This window comes from Polypterus senegalus, chromosome 12, assembly GCF_016835505.1.
Source record: "Polypterus senegalus isolate Bchr_013 chromosome 12, ASM1683550v1, whole genome shotgun sequence".
NCBI lineage: Eukaryota > Metazoa > Chordata > Cladistia > Polypteriformes > Polypteridae > Polypterus > Polypterus senegalus.
Genome location: NC_053165.1, coordinates 51,207,141 through 51,230,893, shown reverse-complemented (window position 1 = coordinate 51,230,893; position 23,753 = coordinate 51,207,141). Strand labels below are relative to the sequence as shown.

Genomic DNA, 23,753 nt, shown 5'->3' with positions numbered 1-23,753 from the left:
AGATAAGTTGGTCATGTGTCGGCTCGTTTTGTGTCTCATTATTGTTTGGCTGCTCATTAAGGAAAAAGAAGCAATTAAGGGATCTGATGCACGTTAATTAAAACTAAGGCAAAACAAGTTAATCAGCAGAAAAACGGCTCACTAATTAAGAAGATAGTTAGAATGAAAACCTACAACCACTGTGGCCTCCAGGACTGGAGTTCGACACCCCTGCGAGTCTAATGTATAAAAAAGCTTTATAGTTCAATATTAGGAAAGGAAATACAGGGGGTCCTCGGGTTACGACACAGTTCTATTCCTACAAAAGTGATGTAACCCGAATTTTGGTGTAAGTCGAAACACACCCTAGTCACTTACCTATCCTAACAAATTGGCAAAATCAATAATCTAGAACATAAAAACACAACTAAGCCACAGAAAAAGGAAAAAGACATAAATATACTGTACTGTACACTGTACTGTAGTAACAGAAAAAATGAGTGTAACAAAAAATCCTTACCTTTATTCCTTCTCATGTCTCAATTTTGAGCATTGTAAACTCAAAACCTCGTATGTCGAGACGTTGTAACCTGAGGATCCCCTGTATTGGAAATGTGTCTCAACAATATCTGGTACATTATTTCATAAAAATAGCATACCTATACGCTATATACTGTAAGTTATAAAATATCTGATATTTATTATAAAATGATAGATTCTGAGACAAAATAACACTATCTAACCTTCTAATTAAAAGCCTTTAATTATAATATTTTCTTATATAATTGCAGCTCTTGCGGATGTATTTTCTTTGCTGATGTTGGTGTTCAGTAGTTAGTCTGGTAAAAAGTAGAAAATGATGTAATTTAAATAAAAGATAAACATAAGAAAATGAATCGCACGAGATGAGTGAGGTTTAAACACCATTGTAGACTGAGGCGAGGTAGCAGGTGTTACTTTAATCAGCAATTTGCTCTTAACTTTGGAAGAATTGCGTGTGTCCAGAGATTAAGGAGGGCTGCTAATTATTCTGCTTATGAAAAAAGACAGAAGCTAACCAGCTTGTTGTACGCTGTAAAGACCCTTTCCAAAATGGCAAGGAACAGCTAAAATGATGCATCTCCTGAGACTTGAGGAAGTCCCCACCACCGCTTTTCCGCCATTTTATCCTACTTCCATGACTCTGCAGTTTACCTCTTTGACATATCAGTCGCGGTTTAGTAGATGCATTGGTTTGCAAAGGATGAACCTGCTAAAATCATGCCTCAGCTGTCTGATGCTCACAATGAAGAAGTCTATACCGGTCTTCATCTCCTTGTTGTCTTGATAAACATTATTATCTCAAGTCACTGTTCAAATAAATACATCGACTCATTTAGGTTTCTTTCTTGGAGTACATGGATAAAAGCTGAGTCCTGATGAAATGAACAAGTTTGGTCTCTGTGAAAAATGTGCAAATGAGAACTGCCAGTAAACACACTGCTCCAACTGCAATGTGGACCAACCTGGGAAGCCAACCAGCATCACAGCAAAAGACCACCTGTGAAAGAAAAATGGAGCCTGTTATAAAGGAAGTAAAGTTAGAACCCTATCTAGAAGCATGCAGGGCAGCTCAAAATACAGCCAAGGAAGATGGCTGTGTTCCTTAAACAAAGTCCAAGTCAAGGAGGATATCTACGATTCTTCAATGTAGGCAGCAGACTACTTCTGCTCAGGCTGCAGTCAAGCAAGACAGTAAAGCAGCAAGCAGGAAGAATGGATAACAGTGCTTCTTAAGATTAGATTACAACTCCTTCATACTATATAGAAGGTGAGTAGAAGAGTGTGCATCAGAAGAAGACAAACATACATTTTTCATCTCAACTGGTTGCCAGGAAGATCAACAAGGCTCTAGTATTTCAGACTGTTGTCGAAAATGATGGCAGGTCTCTTTAATTTCCAATTATTTTTAAAGAGGACAACATGTCTCCATCATCTCAGAGAACAAACAAAGATATCAGCTCTTCTTTTACTGTCCAAGAAAGCTTGCTCATTTCAAATTATATTTAAGAAGAGTGACATCCCCTTCAGGTTACACTGTGGGTGACAAGAATGTCAACTCTAATTCATTGCAGTCCCTGGTCAAAGGAGATGGCATGGCACCTTTACATTATACTGTTGTTGAGAAGTCAAGCATGTCCGTTTTACTTCCTAATCCAACACCTCTACTAATAAGAAAAGAGCAAGTACATTGCACTAAGCAGCCCATTTTATTACCATAAACTGTATGTGGTACCATGCAAAACATGCAATTGTAAACTAACTTGAAATATTTTTTCTAGAGTGTTCATTTTTTTTAAAAGAGATTACCTCAGAAAAAGCAGTCAGTAAACCACCGGCAAGGAAAACCAAAACCAATATCGGTGAAAGACGTAAACCACTTAGAGGCCGCTGACTGCTGGGCGCAAAATAACGCTGAATAAAGTGAATGCTGTGTGCAATCCGAAGTGCCATGTTCAGGCAGTTGGCAAGGATAAAGCCGACGCTGCCATGCCACCAGGTCAGGAAATAAGAGAAGCAAAGGAAACAGATGGACAGGGCCAGCATCACAAAATTGTACCTGTCGAAAGAAAAGCATGTTAGAATGAGACTTACTCTGCCAACAGGCTTCCAAGAAGCAAATCTGCAAAAATAATTATTAGTAAACTTGGTGAAAGAAAAAAAAAAAAAATCAAGTGTACGATTCTATGCATTTTAAAAAGTTCCTGCACGCACATGTCAACTTCTTTTCATTCATAGCTTTTATCATTTTGGGATTTCTGGAGCACTGCATTATAATTTTATTTTCATTTTTTATTTTAACATGATTTTCAGTTATTAATAAAATAATTCTGCCATTTCTGTCTGTTTTATTTTTTAATGGGTGCTGCTGTGCGGAGTTGGTGCCGTTATAATGCACTGTTGGTTGCTAGTTTTATCTCCAGAAATACTTAATTAACATAATTGAAGCGACGATATAAAAAGTAGTGCATCAGACTGGGATGCCCAAGTTGCCCCCAACTGGCATATTCTCTCTTGAACTCGGGATATTTGTAACCTGAGATGAACTGGGCAATGATGAGACACAACAGCAAGAGTAGGTTCATCAAAAGTGCTCTGAGCTTTTATTAAAACAATTCAAAGCACAGTAATCAAAAATGCAGCACATATTTCTTCTTAAGTAATTAAATAAATAATCCCTAATAAAAAAGTGTCCATGTGGAGGTTAAAATCAACAAAGTAATCCAATAAATAAGATAAAAACTGAGGTTAAAAAGCCTTTCCTGAGTTCCGATGCTCCCTTCCACAATCTGATGTCTCGTCTTTAAACCCTTACTAAACAAGAAGAGCTGTCCACTGACAAGTGCAATCATCCTTTAAACTGGTCTGTGCCCTTGCTGCCATTCCTTGGCGTCTGAAAGGACCCTGCGAGCCCTGCTCCTTACAACTGTTGCCACAGGGTTGAGTTACTCTACCCTGTGAGTACCGTCTACTTGTTCAACCCAGGGCCACCCCTGACCACTTACCTCCAGGCTGCAACACCAGCTCTCTCACTACCCTACTCTTCTTTTTCTTTGGAATTAATCTCCCACTTTTCTTCACCTTTTCTCCCAATGTCTCCCCTTCTCTGTCCTGCTCAGGCTCCTTTTATGCTTCAGTGGGTGGAGGTGTTTAATAATGCACACCTGATCAATAATGAAGAACATGCTGGGTATCTCTGGCACTGCCCTCCAGTGGTTCAAGTCCTATCTGACTGATAGGCAAGAGTTTATTAGTCTTGGCAACAGCAGATCCAGCTCAGCGCCAGTCACACAAGGAGTTCCTCAGGGCTCTGTCCTCGGCCCTCTTCTCTTCTGTATTTATATGCTTCCCCTTGGCCATATTATTCGTAGCAATAGACTGGGCTATCATTTTTATACAGCTGATGCTCAACTGTACTTCAATGTCAAAAGTGGAACTTCATCAGAGCTTTCTCAGCTCACAACCTGCCTTAGTGAAATTAAAACCTGGATGGAGCAGAACTCTTTAAAATTAAATTGCAACAAAACTGAACTCCTGCAAATTGGGACTAAAATGTAACTTAATAAAATGAGCTCCTTCCCAGTCCATCTAGGCGGTGATCTCATCAGACCTGCGTCTACTGCAAAGAATCTTGGTGTCATTTTTGATTCCTCCCTTTCTTATTCCGCCCACATAAACCACATTAAGAAACTTTCACCTCCGTAACATATCCCATGTTTATTCCTTTCTCTCCTTTTCCAATGCTGAGAAACTTGTCCATGCCGTTATCACATCCCGCATGGATTATGTAACTCGCTGCTGGCAGGTGCCCCTTCTAATTTTATATCACAGCTCCAGCTTATTCAAAACTCTGCTGCAAGAGTCCTCACTCGAATCAGCAGCAGCGAGCACATCACAGCCATCCTGCTTCACCTTCACTGGCTCCCCGTGTCTTATAGAATCGAATATAAAATCCTACTAATAACCTACAAAGCCTTAAATAATGTCACACCAAACTACATCAGTGACCTTCTCCATCACTATGTGCCTGCCCGCCCACTAAGGTCCTCCGATTCTGGCAATGTTGTTGTGCCCCACACTAATCTACACTCCATGGGTGACAGCAGGGCCTCCAGCGGTATAGCGCCCAGACTCTGGAATGACCTACCGAAATTAATCCGGTCAGCTGACTCCATGAATTCTTTTAGAAAACAACTCAACACTCATCTGTTCAGGAAGGCTTTTAGCTCTACTTGACTTTATTACCCTTCTCTCAGTTTACCTCTCTGTCAAGATGCTCATGTAACCTGTGTGTGTGTGTGCGAGACCATCAATTATGTTGTCTGTTAGACTTTCTCTGAATTTACTGTCTTAATCTTCTTTATTTATTTATTTGATTTGTACAACTCTATATAGTGTATACCCTGCCGTTCTTTCTTAAACTCTGTAAGTGCCTTGAGCATGAGAAAGGCGCTATATAAATAAAATGTATTATTATTATTATTAATGACAAAATTGTCTGAACTGGGCACGTGTGCACGTGAATGCGGGCTGCTTTAATTCCACCTTCAACACCCCAGAGTTGCTTGTCCATGCTATACCCGTTCAGTGCACAGTGCGCTGTTTTTACTGAAAACCTGCACAATGCCATGGACCCCTAACTGGCATCACCACATTTCCACCCCCACATGATGCCAGTTGTGCGGGAGGGATACATCAACCCATGCCACTGCTGGCCAGGGTCCATGGTGTGGCCCCCATAGACATGCACTAAAAACACAAGCACATTAAAACCCCTTACTAAAACACACCCAAGACCCTCTTTTAAAACAAGACATTAAACTTTTAAAAACACTCCAGTAAAACACAAACACTAGTTAGATGTTGGTTATGGAGCATCTATGGCTAACTGTAGTTCATATTTCTTAAACATAATATTTTTTAAAAACAAGTGCCTAATGGAAAGTTAAAATCTACTGTATGCTGAAGTCCGTCACGTGCACAGAAGTAGCTCATGACGCCACGGTGTGGACCACACATGCGAGTCTGCTGGCATTTAATAACTTGTAATCAGACTCTGCTTTGCTATCAGAAGTAGCCATCGGACATGTAAAAGAGGGAAATATGCAGGATGAAACGACGGATCTCAAGGGAATTTTAAAAGAGCAAATTAAGCAGTAATGCACAGAATGTTTCACTGTTTTACAAGAGATGCTTTTTCAAAATTCACCAAAGCTTATCCCAACAAAAATTAAGCATATTTCCTTAAAAAACAAGTGTATTCAATCTCAAAGAAATTGTTACCCTGGGATCTGAGATGTTGTATACAGACATGACAATGGCAACAGATGCTTTCATATTTTATGGGAACACTCCTAAAAAGCGGGAGAAGAAATCAAATGTAAAATATGCCACTGTATAAAGATATGAGGACTCAGTGCCGCCTTTCAGAGCTCCTGTGTTAATAGTCTGTCTATGAAGAATTACTTTAAACGGGCATTTGGGTCGCTACAGTCACATGAAAAAAGTAAGTACACCCCATAAAATGTTTTTTTTCCCCTTTTTTAACATAAGCAGACATTTCAAGATTTCATCTTTATTTATACAGTATCTGCATATAAAGATGACATTGTATAACAAGCATCATGCCAAATTTACATTTTGTAGTCCATTGTAAAATTTAAACAAAATGTGGAAAAATTAAGTACACCACCTACATTTATAACTACCTCAAATACCTCGAAATAGAATCAGCCATACCACATCAGAGGCAAATGATTAGAAACTCATTAGGAGGATTCTGTCTGAACCCGTCTCTCATAGTTGGCTTGGTTCTTGCTCTTGTGTTATCACCAAGCCCAAACTGAAGGAGCTCACTGAGGCCTTCAAAAAGGTTACAGGTGCCTAGGAGTCTAAGTAGGAATTAAAAAAATAAATCCTCATGCTAATCGGAAAGTAACCATTTTGCAAGATTATCTACAAATAGAGATTTCAAAAAACTGCCAACTTCTCCAGAAAATGTGAATTCAGCAAGTTCAGTCTGAGAGCAGAACTCAGGAGACTTCTGAAAGAATTTCATTATGAGACCTCCAAGGAGCTCTTGCTCCTACCACTGTTAATGTCCAAGTGCACAAGTCTACCAATAGATAACAGGCTGCACAAATTAGATTGACGTGGGAGGTGTGTCAGCAGGAAAAATTTACTATCCAAAGAGAACATCAAGGCAAGACTAAAGTTTACCCATGAGCACTGTCACACACGTGCGCATGGGAGGCAGCTAGAGGGCTTCAATAATAGTAATACCATGCCAGACCAGGGAGTGGTGAGCTGCACTAATTCTCTCTCTCTCCGTCATCTGTAGACTATCCTCAGGAAATCCCACTAGGTGCTGGCACTTTTGATGACATCACTTCCAGCACTGGTGCTATTGATGATGTCATTTCTGGTACCGGCGCCATTGTTGTTGTCACTTCAGGTTCAGGTGCTCCAGATGACGTCACTTCCGGTTCCAGCAACATCACTTCTGATTCCAGTCCAGAGGATGTCACTTCCTGTCACAGCCTTTAAAGCCACCATTTTATCAAACCTGAGACAGTTCTGTTTTGGACTCATAAAAATTTACTTTTCGCAGTCATGGCTCAATATATGGGTGGTTGCCCTAAACCTTTTTGATGTAACTGTATCATTCTTATCACAGCACCTGGGCAAAGACCAGGGCTTCTGGAACAATGTGCTCTGGACAAATAAGGGAAAAATACAGTACTTTGGTCACAGTATAAGAAGGCATATCTGTCAAAAACCAAAGAGGGCATTTGACGAAAACCACGTGATACCAACTGTAAAGCATGTGAATGTAAAGGTTTGGCCTGGCATACAGTATCTGTTCATTTTTCTTTGATTAGATTATTGCAGAGTCAATTTTTGATTGTTTTTTCTAGTTGGATTCAGCTTAGTCTAAATGAAGACCAAATCTTAACATGTCCATGTACAGTATACATAATTAAAAAAAAAACATTTAATTTGGTATAATTTCTTTCTCACATGGCTGTAGATACTGTAGATGTTTTATACAATAAAAAAACATATTTTTGTTTCTTTTCCCTAAACAATAAAAATGCTACCTTCACAAATTACAAAATAAAATTTTTCAGTACAATTTACTAAATCTCAAAGATGTGTGATCATCTCCTCTATTGCCTAAAACAATTTATGGGCCTACAGTTTTTCACTATATCTTATATGTAAACGTCTATGTGTGGAAGTCTGTGTGTCTGTCTGTCCCAGAAGTGCAAGGCTACAGCATGAAGCTCAAAGAGCTGGCAAGACGGCCCCAAGTTAACGAATCAGAAGAAGAAAGAAGTAAGAGGCTACGGCATGAAGCTGAAAGAAAGCAACTCTGTCGCCAAAGTGAAATCACTGACGAAAGACAAATGAGAGAGAAACTCGCTTAGCTGCTGATAGACGGGGGCTTGAGGACGTCCACAAAACGAAACTGCTGACTCTGCATTTCAATTTCTTTTCTGATGATTTCAATGGTTTCTAGGAGCCCAAGCTTTTTTATATATATGGATTCATACAGTTTTACTTAATTCTGTAACCAGCAAACTAAAATTAAATTAAAGTTTCACATTTTACATAGGAACTCACCTATCAACTTCCTCTTTACTCATCGCTGCAAAGGTAAAACATTCAGTGACACCATTGACTGCCAGAAGAAGAACATACAAGCAATAGACTCGCAGAAGTCCAGGGCCTGGAGAGACAAATCAGCACAGAGCTATCGATTTTTACGAGTTTTGCACTTTCAAGTTTGCAACATCAGAAGACAGGCAAAACCTGAAATCTATGCTTTACATCCATTTATAGTTTTTACCATACAGCTTATAAAAATTGACAAATATTATCGTAAGACAGCAAATTAAAACAGGAACAGGTCAAACCTGATCCACTGCTTAGTAGAGATCCTCCATAAATATCCAACAGAAGGTGGGAGTAGGCATAGCCAAACACCATGATGGTCAAGCCTATGAGAAGAACCAGTTTGAGAAGGGATTCCAGGACAGATGATGCCATGGCCACTTCCTCCTACACAGTGGACACAAAGATGAGATGTTTAAACAGGAGGATACATCAGTTATCAAAAACAACAATGCATGAAGCTAAATTTTTCGCACAGCTGCTAATGATCCTGTAAAATAAATAGCGTATAGAAGCAAAGCAGAGCAGCTAATCAAAACAGGGCCAGGCTCTTACAGACATTATATTTGCCAATCTTATAAAAGGTTACTGTATAAATTAAAAAAAAATTAGAGACAGCAGGAAACAAATGTGCCAGAATGGTTCATAAGGAACTTCTCACCACACACAGTGCATACTAAGAACACTGTCAAAGCAGAATATGGAAATCATACATCATGAGCAGTGGAAAAAACATTAAGTGTAACATGGCTCAAGAATTATATGAACATGAATGTGTTTTGTCAATCAAAGTGTGGTAGCTTAGGTTCTTTTGCTACTCTTTCACTTCCTTCTTCTTCTTCTTCTTCAAAAAAACAAAACAAATTCCAGCTGCCTCCCATGGGTTGATCTGTAAATAGTTTTTTCACAAAAAGGAGCAAAACTTCATTTATGGTTTTATATAGGCTAAAAGAAGGCAATGAAGTGCACACATAATGCATCTTTTTGGAAGCTTTTATACATGACACTTGCTTGCATATGACAAAAGTTAAAAGTGTATTTTAATCTAGTCTTGTGTTTCACAATACTATGACCGTTTCACAAGTGCCATCTTTGTACCTTTGGTATTTGATTGTAGTGCTTGTTAGAAATAAACATGTTTGTTTAAACCAAACATGTTTTAAAGAGAATATATTCATATGTCCTTCGATTTTCTAACTTGCTTATATAAATCCGCATATATCTGTTCTCCAGTAAACTTGATGAATGTAATCTTCAGTGTAAAAGACACTGAAAGTATGAACCAGTCTAGCCAACAGAGTGCCCTGAAAGGAAACATCCTTTTAATACATTGTCTTTTATAAAAAAAAAAAACAACAAACTGTGAAACTTTAAATTACTTATGTTGAAATAAAATCGTAAGCACCAATCTAACCTATTTAGTGAAAAAAATGTAAAACATTAAAAAACATCAATACCGCTAAGAACTTAGCAGTCCTTTATTATTCTGCCACACTAGACACATTTTGAACACTGATAAGATTTGCCAGTTTAGTGTTGGAAGTGGCGAAACACTCACCTGGACCCTGTCATATTTCAGCCAGTGTGTGTTCTCTGGCTTATGTTTATTTTCCATTTCTGCGTTTTCATTGTTTATTTTAAAGTATTATTTTTGTGTTTATTATATTTATGTATTTTTGCAGCAATTGCTCTATTCGGTCATTATTCACTATCTATATACAGTATTAATTATTATTTTGCCTCTCTTGTGTTTTATGGGTGGTACCCCAAGAGGTATGGCCACCCTGACATCACAGCCTGTATATTGTGAGACTGTGGATCCTTCAGTGATCCATTTACCTGTTCTCTATTCTGCCTGAGGGCTTGGGTGCTTGCGAGTGTTCTTTAAGTGTTGAGAAGGAAAGATCATTTTGGAAGCATTGTTTGGATTTCTCATCTATAGGATTACAGACTGGCTCAATTTACTTTGAGTTGCCATTTTTTAGGCATAACATTTTTTTATTATTTTTGCTCTTTTTTGCCATTCCTTTTTTGATTATTTCAGTTAATTATATATATAGTCACATGTGTGTGCGTGGGGAACAACTTACAGTCTTGGAAAATGACAATATTACCCTGGGCCACCCAATGGCACTAGTAATACAATAATAGTGTCTCTACTTCTTCCCCTCTGGAGAAATAAAGATTGACGTACCAGCATCAATTATGTCACTTCCGGAGACAACTCACCTGTAACTGCCTCTTCCTCCCAGAAACCATTGTACCGGAACCACCGCCATCTTGGGGCAGACTCAACTGATTCACCAGGACTAGTCTTGAAGCGTTAACACGCACGTTCTTTGCACCTTTTGCACTGTTCACAATATATGAGGTTTGCCTACGGGTGCCCCAGAACCTTTATGAGTGTCTTTGTGTGTTATTATTCATTTTGAATTCATGAACTTATATTTTGTCCCTTTATATTCATCCCATGGTACGAGACATAGGAGTTGAGTAACTAAGCATTTTACTGTATATTGTATAAGGTATGTATAATTTGTATGTAGCAAATAAAATTTGATTTGCTCGATATAAAGATTAGGAACAAAAGATATCACTTGTCTGTTCTATGTATGGGACTCCCATTACATCTTTGATCTACCTTTACTACTGTGTAAACACTGCTCTGAAATCTTGATCTGTCTGGACCTCGAGAACTCTTGACATCCAGAAGTTGGTTGATCACAGATTTAGATGTTTTAAGATAATAAACCTGCCTGCTTTTGGTGGCCAATAGACTTTCCACGTTCCAAAACCTTAGCGAAGAAGATGTAAAAGCTTTCTTCAATAGGCAAGAAGACAAACCTTGCTACCAGGGAGCCCAGGTTGTTCACAATGTCATACACTCCTGTGAGAGAGACAGAGAGAGTCTTTACAAATTTGAACACAAATCACTCTTTTTAATAAACCATATTAATGAGTCACATCTTAGTACTGAAGAATTATATCAGTATTGTACTGTGTTATATTTTTCTTTAGCACTTGCCTTGGGACAAGACTAGTAAGCATTTCATTGAAAATTAAAAGGCCTCCAGTTTTTAATTTGTGTACTCTCTAGGGTCTTAGAGGTTATCACAGCTACCAATGTGTGACCTAACTTTATTTACTGTCTCAGAACCCAATTTGGAGAAACAAATCAATTAAAAAGGCTTAAAGGAACGATATAAGTGGAGTTTGTGGATCAAGAGTGCAGAAGCCTTGTTCCACTTGAGGAAAAAAAGGTGAATGCTAATACAAAAATACCTTAATCGTTTCAATAAACAGTTTCACAAAATTGAAGGGTGGACCTGAGTAAAGCCACATGGTCTACAAGGGTGGTAGCTGAATTAGCACACTGCCCTCACAAACTAGAAAAGGACAACAGACCAGTTGTTTCAACTTACCTTGGTCTCCAAAATTTAGGACGTTAAAGAAGGTCATAACATACCGCTCACCTAAAGAAAACAAATTTTTGCTGTAAGACACAGAGCTAAAATTTCTATACTATGTGCAACCTATATCTCAAGTGGTGGGTTTTGGAGAGTTTTATCCATTTCTGGGATAAGGTACAATGTGGCCACCACCATATTTATATCATCACATCCTGTGACGTAACCCATTTGATTGTTGTGGTCACATGATGTATTGTGTCGTGTAAACAAATAACCCTCTGTTAAATAGAAAAATATAACTTTTTCAAAACAAATCAAAATGATAAGAAAAGCTTCAAAACTGAATCTACACATTATAAAAACTATAGGATAACTTAAAATATATATGTAAAAATTGCAATAATTACTACACCTACCTTCTGTTAAGACCTGCTTCAAAAAGGACTGTTTGAAGAAGCTCCATGTAAGCCTGGCCAGCCTCCAGTTTACCAGCGCCTAAAGACACAAGCAGGCAGACAACAAATCAGAGTGGAAGAAGACATTCTCCTTTTTATCCCTTTAATCTATAATAAAATAATGATAACTGGAAATATCTTAACACAAGGGGGCTGGCATTCAATTGTCAAAGGAAGGGGTATAAATGGAAATACCGAATGGGGTTGGTAGATGTGGTTTGGGGCGGTCGCTAAACATACCCTGCTCGGTTTTAAACCATGCTGTAATCATCTCGTATCATAAAGATAATAATTCTGAAATTAGGAATGTAACTCCTCAGCATGAATTAACAGCAATGGAGTGAGAAACGGTTAACTCTTTGAGGCCTGAATATTTTTTCCAAAAAAATGATAATTTCACACAGCTATCAACATAAAGCATCTGTTGCTGCATGCTGTGGCTGCCAGTTTGTCAAGAATGAGCGGCAGGCTTTCTGCCAGGCTGTCTTTGTTCACCTGGGGCAGCAGCAGAGGCAGTGCATTACATTCTGATGGTTAAGTGGCAGTCCTCCCTGGTGAACACTGTCAGTACCACAACTATCTGGGGACCGATCAGCTGACGCTGGAACGTCACATTTGTTTTCGATCACTTGTATCAAAATCTGAGTCTGACAAATCATAGTCCAGTTCAGAGATAATAGGCAAGACGTCATCCATGGAGTATTTTGCTTTTCACGTTTGCTTTGATCTCTCGCCAGTCAGTGCCATTTTTGCCACTGTGTGTGCCTTGCTACTCACGTGAGCGCAGGGAATCTCGGTCAAACCAATGAAGCTAACTTTCCTTCTAGCAACAAGAGTCCAATGTAACGGTTGGTTTTGTCACGGTTTACAGTCGATTACCATCGTCAACTCCTCCTTTTGACAAAAGTCGACATCAGCCCTGAAACAGTTAAAGGTAGGCTCTATTACCTCATGAAATGTTATGCAATTCCAAAGCTCTCCACACAACTTGGTTGGTAATGTCTTCTCTTTTTATACTGCAGTCATCAAGCAATATTTTTGGCTTCTTTCAAATATTGTTTACTGGCAACTAAGATATTGGCAACTCTTTGGTTGTTTTCAATAAGCAGCACATTATCTTCATGTTCAAGCTGTGTGGTGTCTTGAAACAGGAGATCGGGGGAGTGGTTTAGAAAAATCCCGCTCAAGTAAAATAGTTTTGGAGTTTCTTCCCTCGTTTGTTACAATGCTATCAGACTACTCTTTATGTACTCTTTCCGGTGCCTGATCTCCAAACAATATGTGGCTTGTACATTATTCACAGTTATGGAGCGAGAGTTTTATTATAAATGACATTGTGTGTTTTATTTGTGATAGACACACTGAACTGCTGCTTGGGAAACAAATGTTGATATCTATAATAACATTCCACAACAATTGACACTGTCATTTTCCTCACATATTCTAAAATTACTGGAAGAAGAATTGGATGGGGATTTTTTTTAACTCTGTGGGGGTGAAAAGAGATAAAGAGCCCACCCCTAGGAAGGAAACAAAATACTTGTGACAATAGATTTATTTATTAGAAGAACCAACATGCAAATCTCTGTCAAAAACAGGGAGTGTCACATGCAGTGTTGTCTGTGTAGCACACAAGTAGGGGACCTCCCAGGGTGTGTGCCTCACCAGGGATGGGGTGGATGTCATAGTCCATATCTTACTTGCTGTGCTCTTTATCTCACTTACTTTTTTTTTCAGAGAAATACACTTATCAGTTCCATTGCAGAACTTACTGATAGATAATGTTATTTTGTTTTCTGGTTTCCATACAACAGATGGAATAAAGTGAATCTTCTTTATATCAGCTTTTTATTGAAACCAGCGCATACTAAAACTAACAGATAAGCTTATTTCCCCTAAAAACACTCTGATATGCCGTGTGAAAGAAATAGCTCTCCTAAACATTTTTTCTACCAACACTATCTACAAATACAGTGTGCTCATAATTAATTAAGTCACAATTAACAAAGTCAAGAAAAAAGAAACAGTAGTTAAGATACTTAAGTGTATGTTATGTGTAAAACAATGGGACAACTAAACATCTTTATTCCAATACAAGCATTTTAAAGCAGTCAGTCAGTCCTTTTCCAACCCACTATATCCTAACACAGGGTCACGGGGGTCTGCTGGAGCCAATCCCAGCCAGCACAGGGTGCAAGGCAGGAACAAATGTTTTCAAATTAATATTGCTATTTTCTCAAAATATAGGTGTCAAAATCATTGGACGCCCCAAAGAAAAATCAAACAAAATTATAATGGAAGGTCCACTTATTTCATTCAGAATACGAATAAATGTTTTAGACAACTTGTGCCACTAGAAAAGGAAACAGAATGAGAAAAGAGAGAACGTCTCCACATCTATGCCAAATGAATAACTACTGTGCTGCAAGATGGTTACTGAGCAGACTTGATCATTTCAACTGACCAGAAGATGAATTGCAAGTCTTAAAAGCCAGAAAAGAATCAAAATCAAGCAATCAAAATACTATCTAAAGGGAAATACTAAAAAGTTTTCAGGACTAAAAATGCCATTAACTAACTAACAAACAGTCTTTAGAAAATCCAGTCTCAGATGATGCTCATCAATGATGCTTATACTGTTGTGATCAGGATGCAATCACTGCACAACTTCTGAAGCCAAACCCCTAGCAACAAACCATTGTGCCTTGATGACACTCCGACAAAATGGTGCCGCTTACCAGAATCAAAATTATTATTATTTATTTAGCAGATTTATTTAAAATTATTTAGTAAAATGATAGTGCAGTAAATATTTAATCAAATGAAAATATAAACTTTGATAAATAAACATCCAAAAAAAAAAATAACAGAGACTTCCATCTCCTTAATCAAAAATCCCACAACCAGCTTCATAATTTCTTCATAGAACTTCATAAGTTGTGAGTAATGTTTGTCCACTCAGAAAAAACATTTCTACATGCCATAGATCATAAGATTTGGATGAAAGCCCTCTCTGTTGTGAAGTATCAGAAGTAAGCTCTTATATTCTTCTTTATATTGTTTTCAAGTTTTTTTGTGTTCTTTTACTGTTTGTATTTTTTCTTATGAGAAGTGACATTTTGTGGTTTAGGATGTGCCTGTTGATACACAATGTGTTGTGCATAAGCAGAGTACATGATGTTGGCATGGCTCCACCATGAAGAACAGCGGGGTGTGTAACAGACAGTTCAGAATTCAGAACTGAAAAGTTTAAAGCAATAACTTAAAAAAAGACTCCTCTTTACAACTAAAATTAATTAGGAAGGATTTTGGTTTGATGTTTGTTTCATTAGAACTTCAATATTACCCTAAGTCATGTATGTTTGGTGCACTATTTATTTTGAGGCCCCAAGTCTCACGAAGAGAAATGGCAAATGTTTGATAGCAACTAGAGAAGCACCATCTAATCATGACTGACAAACATCTTATTAAGTTTTTGATGAGCAACAAATTACTAAGCTTCTATTACAATAGTTTCTTTTCATGTTTTTATATGCTTTTCTGTATCAACTCTTGCAATCTCATTTTGAGATACATTTGAGTCAACGAGTTTGATTCTGACATCCACGTGTGGGCGATTCGCCTTCGCTTTGATTGTTAAATCATTTTTTCGGACCATTTTGTCAATCATGTTGGTTTTCAAGGTTGCCACTATTTTGGAGCTTCTGTCATTTGGGCAAATGTGCCCGTCATTAAGTGTGTGCCCTCTAAGGCTGTGAAACATAAGGGGTTAAAATGTCCTCCTGGATTTCACTTCTTCATAAGAGTTGCAGATTCAAAGCCCTTTCCTAATCGCTCCTTCAAACTCTTTTGCTAGTGAAATTTTGGCTAACAAATTTTTTAATCATGATTTTTGTCTCTCATTTTGGCTTTGACGTTCACACTTTTTGATCTCCCGGTACTAGCTCTTTTTTTTTCTTTTCGTCCATTTCTCCTGGCTCACTGTCAAACTTAGTTCTCTTGAAGACAGAATAGCGTCTTTCAGTCTGGGTTGAGTTCAGAGCAAAATGCAAGTTGTTGCTCTCCAGGCATCTGTCAGTAACAAAACATTAATTTGTTTATTATGTTCATTTTGTATCCACGTGTTATTAATTTTCATTTTACTTATTTTTTGCATTATGTGGGAAATAACACAAAATCTCTATTTGGTGTATTTATTTTTCAAGGATGCTGCCATTTTGCAGGCTCATCATTTGTACCGTCTGTACAAGGGGGGACCCAAAAATTCCTGGAATCGGTCATTAACCCAGGAATAAAGTGTAGTTATTGAATATATCACTAGGTATCATATGCCTACACTCGGGTAAATCAGGCCACTGGCAGGCCTTGTGCCGAGTCGATCGAGTACATATTTCTGGCATTTATTCTACAATTGTGCACACGACTTGGGTGATTTTTTTATTTCTCCAAGCCACCATGGCAGACTTTGAAGAGACAACGATGAGCATGGTTTTCAACACTAACATACATCATTAACAGGAAATACAAGTATCATGTGATTGACTTTTTGACGTGAAAATAAGACTGTTCACCAAAGGATGAAGGAGGAGAGGCGGAATATCATTCAAAAAGTTAATCCTGTGTTTCCTTTAATGATGTGCACTGGAAATATCTATTTAACAATTTTCTAGTAAAAATGCATCTGTGCATACAACTGGATAACTGTCACGTGGAGATGCAACACAAGCAACATGAGATCCCCCCCAAAGGACGGTTTTCAAATTGTTTACTGTTCCACAGTATTGGTCACCATTTACTTATATTCTGTTCTGTATGAAAACACAACAGTAATAGCAGGCAAACTATTGCCAAGATTGAAGAATCACGTAAAAGAGATGATGATGAGTATAATTAAGAAACAAAAAAAAGTTGAGATCAACAAAGGAGTAGGTTGGTCATATACTGTACATTAGAGAATTTAAAAACGATCCCCTTTAAAAATAAAAATAACCACCATCTTAGGAAGGCTATTGACATTACAATAAAAGGCTGGAAAGACAGAGACATTAATATGTGAAATGCTTTTAAATATCTAGTTGAAAAATGGAAGTCTAATTAAAAGCTTAAGAATATCAAGAGCAAATTAAGCTGTGGATGTAGCATAATGAAAGATTAAATTACAGACATATTAAATATACTAGCAATGTACAATGAATAGCATAACACATAAAAATACCTTTATAGGCATTATTGAGGATTTTCAACCCAGTATTTTAAAATACTAAGAAAAGAGGCTGTCTGATTTAGTATTAAGCAAGGTGAAGAAAGAATTGCTGATACTGTTGAATAGTTAAGGTCATAATATAGTACAAGGTGAGCCAAAATGAAGTACCACGTTTCCCAACGTCATTGCATGAGACAGAGGCAGCCAAGTGGGTTGGGGTTTGGGTCCTTTGAAAGGCAATCCCTTGTAGTTTTTCAGTCGACAACATGCTTTGGTCCGATTCACACCGTGCTTTCGCTGTCAAAGCATTCTTCAAAAATAACGAATCCATTATCACTATACAACGCAACCTTCCGAACGCAATTCAGCATTCCTCCTAACGGTGACGTCCCAAATCAGAAAACAATTCTTCAGTAGGTGGTCAAATTTAGACGGGTACAACATTGAACAGAAAATCTCCAGGCCATTCTTGGACTGTATGAATTTCTGAAAACATCCAAACTGTAAGGGCAACAATTTTGCTGTCTCCTAGACATTCAGCGCGCGAACCTGCTTCTGCCTTAGGCATTTCCAACACGTCTTTGAGGAGGATTTTGCATGAGGACCTTAATTTACATCCAAACAAAATAATGGTAGTCCAGGAACTGACTGAGAGAGCCGTACAGAGTTGTGCGCAGACATTCTGCAAACTGTTCATCAAGATGTCATCGTCATGTACAGCAACAAGGTACATTTCCATTTGAATGGTTGCGTAAATAAGCAAAACTTTTGCTACTGGGCTGAAACCAACCCTCGTGAACTTTATCAGAGACCCCTGCACAGTGAGCGTGTTAAAGCTTGGTGTGCTGTTGCAGAATTTGGCATTGTAGGCCCTTATGTTTTTGAGGAGGGGGGAGCAATGGTAACCATCACTTCAGAATGTTACATTGAAATGCTAAGAAAACTTTTTGTGGCCCCAACTGGAAGAAATGGATGTAGTGGATGCCTGGTTTCAACAGGATAGAGCAACAGCTCATACAGCATGAAGATCCATGCAAGTTTTTCCTGGAGATGTTTCCGGGGAAGCTGATCTCCCTGCGCGGAGATGTTGGGTGGCCTTCACGTTTGCTTGATCTCGATCCGTGCGATTTCATCTTGTGGGCTAGCTCAAGTCGAAGGTATACACACACCGGCCTCAAAACCTTTAAGTCCTCAAGGACGCTATTCACCACAAAATCACTGCTATTCCCCTTGAAATGGCCGAACAAGTCATACAAGCCTTCAGAAATCTTCATGAAGAGTGTATCACTAATGATGGCCACCACCTTGAAGACATCATTTTTAAAACACAGTGAAAAAAATCTATTTTGTAGACCCTTTCTTGTGTCATAATGAAATGTATTTTATCTTGTAGCGTTTTTGTAGAATAAATGTTTGAAATGTGGTACTTCTTTTTGGCTCACCCTGTACATTTTATAGGTTTTTGACAGTGGTTATTCCCCAGAAATTACAACAGTTAATGTGGGGATAATATACAAGCCATTTTTAGGCCGCCACCAACAACTACTATTGCTTTGTGTCAGGGCTTCACTGCCTATTGTGCGCTCCACTTTCCTCTTGCTCAAATTGTTATTATGTTCCTTTATCATTCAACTTGTAATAAACTGAAATTTTATTTATTTAAGTCTGAGTCAGTGAATGTTGGAGGATGTGAAACTGCAGCTAAATTGGTGTCATATATTATTCAAGTTGCAGGAAGTGTGTGAAGGGGCCCCAATGGTCAGTGTTAATGAAAAGTTACCTGGTGTGCAATTCTCTTAGGGAACAAATCTCGTACACACAACACTGGGAAAGATTTCTTCTCAGCCTCCTGGGTACCCAGGAACTTGATAAAGTACAGGAAATAGCAGATTAGCAAGACACTGGTGTAGAGGAGCTGTGGAGTTTAAAGAGAATATCAGAGTGATGAAATAGGCATATCACGACAGGCAAAGCTGTAGAAAACCACAAGGGAACTCACTTCACAAACTCTTGATATAAAAGTATTGTGTCCAGAAGTTACATTTTATTCAGAAAGTCATATACTCACTATCCTAATGAATGTTATATTTTTGCCATGATTAAAGTTGTCTGCAGCAAAATAGTGTTATCTGATAACTTTAAAAATGAAAGTGACCCCATGTTCTGCATTCTGCATGTGGACCAGGAATGGCACCAACTTCAAGGCTGATTCCTGGCTTCTAGCTGATGTCCCCAGAGGTGGGTAGAGTAGCCAAAAATTGTACTCAAGTAAGAGTAGCGTTACTTCAAAATAATATTACTCAAGCAGAAGTAAAAAGTAGTCATCCAAAAAATTACTCAAGTAAGAGTAAAAAGTATTTGGTGCAAAGACTACTCAAGTACTGAGTAACTGTTTGATCATAATAAATGATTTATTTTTTTAGAAATGTTGTAATAAGACAGACAAAAATATAAAATAATGTGCAAATCCTGCTAAATAATAAAAAAAATGAGTAAAAACTAAATTACATCTTTACAAAATGAACAAATAACACAAAGTTCCAAATCTGTTTTCAACAACAAAGCTTTTGAAGCCAAAACCTACAGTAGGTAACACGTATGTTTGAACAGCGCAAACTACTTACAGTGACGAGATATACTGACTGTACACTGACAGTATAATACTGCATATCCACTTGCCCTCCAAATAGCACAGCTGATAGAAAATAACATTAGAACAAGACAGCTTGTGCACATACAAGAAGTTTCACTATAACTTGACTGTCTGTGAATGTGCATGTTTGGTTAAAACATACTTGTTCTTCATTCAGTGAAGTGATGGTTAAGCTTCAGTAGGAGTTGGCTCTCATTTTTCATGTACAGTGGAACCTTGGATAGCGAGTAACTTGGTTTGTGAGCGTTTTGCAAGATGAGCTAAAATGTTTAATAAATTTGCAAGTCCTTTAAGTCTTGCAATACGAGTAGTCCGTGTACGCTTTGTCTACCGAGCGTCACGTGATCACAACTGAGCTGATGGTTCTTCTCTCTCTCACTGCGGGATTGTGGGTAATTGTCTCCCATTCTCGGGCTCAGTCGGCGTGCCTTGCTCATATAGTCAACATCCATACAAGTGTATACTGTTTACTACAGTATTGTGACCATGTGTGTGTGCTGTAACATGCGAGTCTCCATCTTGAACCCCAAAACACGAAGCTGGGTCTCAGTATTTTAGCAACACCATCTTTATTCAGCTTGAAACAGGAACAGTGCGGTTATTTATTGTAGCGGGATCTGCCACTCTCCTATACACAGACACAGCAGTCAGGAAGGGTCTATGCTGCGACAGTTTGTTTATGGTCATGTGACTGCATGGCTACGTCTGATTTGTGAAATGGAATCTTGTGATTATTATTGCATTGTCTGATTGTGAAAGAGTCATGCAGTAGATCCACTGGCGGCTTCTCTCTGGCAAAAATATAGCATATCTAATGGGAAAAATGTAACATTCAAGTGTTGTCCAATGTAGCGGAGTAACAGTAGCATTTCTTCTTCACAAATGTACTCAAGTAAAAGTAAAAGTATGGTGCAGTAAAACTACTCTTAGGAGTACAATTTTTTTAAAAAGTTACTCAAGTAAATATAACGGAGTAAATGTAACTCGTTACTACCCACCTCTGGATGTCCCTGGTGTAGGCTTTGATGTAAAATGCCCTTGAATTGGGGCATTCGTTATTCAATGTTGTTTAAATTTAGAATTTTTAACATTACTCTTCAATTTAACGTAGATGTACAATTCAAACAGTTAACACTCCGACTGATATGTAGCATATTGTAGCAGGTCATCTTTCCTACTATAAATCTCAACTGGGTGTAGGAGTCAAACAACAACCACTCTTTTTCAGAACACACTTACCTGAGCAAGAGAGAAAAGGTAGATACCCCAGTGAGGCGCAAATATGACCATAGTAACAGTGAAAAGGCATTTCATAATAATTGAGAAACTTTCCACAACCACCTGTAAAGAAAATAAGATACCCGATTTGTAACATCATCTTTGGCCTAAACTGAGAATTTCAACAGTCCAATGGTCTTAAACATTTTGCTAAGACACCCCAGAATCACAAAATGGCTTCTCTTAGATGCCTGATAAAGTATAAACTTAACCAGATTTGCATGAGTTGTCTGCAGCTCATAGTATTCCTTGTTCATTCTATTGTCTACATGCCCAAATGGTCTGCATCTCTACCATGTGCAGCTCTGTATGAATGAGAATGTTTAAGCTAACTAACCAAATATATAAATGTGGTAGTACTTGGAGTGCAGTGTGTATGATGAAGAACACACTCCAACTCTCACCTTAAGTTTAACAAACATGTGTGCTTGAGCCAGGATCCACAATGGTTCAGACAGGAGCTCCACCACTGCCGACAGTCCGAACACCAAAACTCCAAATTCATAGTGAGGAATGCTCAAAGGATCAGGGGTCTCAAGAAGCCTCAACCACACCCATCCAAGTAGCAAAGCCCATACAGTACCAAGGGGTACACTGCAGATAGAATTGTTTGGTTAATGTACATGGGAAACATCATACTCAAGTAAGTCCTTTAAGTTCTAAATTTACTTGTTCTAAGACAATACTGTGACATACCAGTACACTGTAATATGAAAAGAAGGCCAAGGCGAACAATGATTTACAGAAAAAAAAATGACAAGTACCAGACATAGACTTAATACACCTGAACATAAGGTGTCTCAATCTGTAGAAGCATCTACTTATTGGTTATATTTTAAAACTGAATGTCACATAATGTTAAAATAATTGAAATAGAAGCCAAATACATTCTGTATTAAATTCAAATTCAGCTACTTTAAAATTTTTTGTTTCACCAAATATAGAACTTACGTCATCCACAAAAGATTAATGATCTGCGTCCAGTTCTGCTCTGCACCTCCACTGAGACATGCTCTTCGGAAGGCTTCCCTGGCCAGAAACAATACTGTGGAATACAGTAGTGTCAATCTGGAATATAGACAATGAATATTAACAGAGATAAAGTCCAAAGCAAAAAGCACAACACTGAAAATACGCTGCAAAAACCTTTTCACACTCTAACTAAACTGAGAACATAAGAAAACAGTAAGCCTTAGTGCAGTCATTTCAACAAACACTCATTCAGCTTTGTGATGGCTGCTATCTGGACGTCTTTGCCAACATCTGGCAATGAACATCAATCATTGTTGAAATACTCATCTAACTTCATTTTACAATTAGAGTTCAGTGAAACAAGTTTACTTCCTTTTAGATTTGGTGGCATCTTTTATTACTGATGTGTGTTTACATAATGCTGGGCATCTTAGTGATGAATGCTGGATCTATTGTTAAGTGTGCTAAGCGATAAAAACCGTAGATAGATAGATAGATAGATAGATAGATAGATAGATAGATAGATAGATAGATTAGATAGATTAGATAGATTAGATAGATTAGATAGATAGGAGCACAACTGCCAAACAGGATTTTGTGTTCCCCAGCACAATAGGCAGCAGCATCCCTCCAGTGGATTTCCCTTCTACACACCTTAAGGGCTACATTGAAATTGTAGCCCGGGTGGGTAGCCCTGCTGGATTGTTTGGTAGGCGCTGGGGACAACTACAGGAGGGAGGATTCCTCATTTTAATAAGGTTCTGCTTGACCCAGAAGTGCTTCCTGGGTGCTGTGTGTTAGCACTGAAATTATAACTGTGTCCAGTATTAAGGGGAGTTGCTCCATTTTTCCCAGGTAGTTGTAGTTGTGTGTGAAGGAAAGACAAAGCTCAACAGGGAGGAGTGATGGAAAAAAAAAGATAAAAGGAAAAGAATTGTACTGTATTAAAGAATATTGTATAGACAGATAAATCAAATTCTGAAAGTCATGGCTCCTGCTATATCTGGTAAAAACAACATATGACGGCACTCCATTCATGGTAAATATGGTGGGGAGAGTAAAATGGTTTGAGGACACTGACTGATTTTGGCTCTGAATAACTTGCCATCATTAAGACAAACAAAGATCCACAAAGAGGTGGGTGCATTTGGTGTCAGGTTGTGAGGAGGCAAGAACATATTTATACTGATAAACTGTATGCTTTTTTTGAAATAAGCAAAATAAATAACAAACAGTGGTTTAATTAATCTATTGTTAGGATTGTTATGAAGGTTTGACAATACTTCAGCTGTGTGCATGACACATGTCAACTAACTAACTAGCCAATAATCAATGTCAACGATATGCAGAGGATCCAAAAATAAAGAAGGGGGAATTTCTTATTGCAGACACTGGACTAAGGGTCTTTATTTCTTTCAAATCGTTACATCTAATTTTTATTTATACTTCCAATGTCTGTAAATAAAATTTAGTCAATGTAAAGCAAACTTTGGTGATAATTGTTTAAAAGGAAATAAGTTCAAATAGCTCAGAGCTGTGAGATCAGTTCTTTCGGGTCTCTTTTCGAACTGCCTTTCCCAAGGTTT

At 38.0% G+C, this 23,753-nt stretch overlaps 1 protein-coding gene across 1 annotated transcript in view; it reads right to left on the bottom strand.

Moving 5' to 3' along the window:
- Nucleotides 1-705: 705 nt before the first annotated feature.
- rft1 (RFT1 homolog) overlaps nucleotides 706-23,753 on the bottom strand; it is a 51,034-nt gene continuing 27,986 nt past the window's right edge. Inside the window, exons 3-13 of the mRNA XM_039771839.1 lie at nucleotides 22,147-22,263; nucleotides 21,600-21,789; nucleotides 21,157-21,258; nucleotides 19,045-19,179; nucleotides 12,023-12,101; nucleotides 11,619-11,669; nucleotides 10,953-11,083; nucleotides 8,439-8,583; nucleotides 8,146-8,251; nucleotides 2,329-2,578; nucleotides 706-1,519 (exon numbers count right to left, since the gene is read on the bottom strand). Coding sequence (XP_039627773.1) covers nucleotides 1,355-1,519; nucleotides 2,329-2,578; nucleotides 8,146-8,251; nucleotides 8,439-8,583; nucleotides 10,953-11,083; nucleotides 11,619-11,669; nucleotides 12,023-12,101; nucleotides 19,045-19,179; nucleotides 21,157-21,258; nucleotides 21,600-21,789; nucleotides 22,147-22,263 — 1,471 coding nt within the window. The 3' untranslated portion in view covers nucleotides 706-1,354. The remainder of the gene's footprint in view (nucleotides 1,520-2,328; nucleotides 2,579-8,145; nucleotides 8,252-8,438; nucleotides 8,584-10,952; nucleotides 11,084-11,618; nucleotides 11,670-12,022; nucleotides 12,102-19,044; nucleotides 19,180-21,156; nucleotides 21,259-21,599; nucleotides 21,790-22,146; nucleotides 22,264-23,753) is intronic.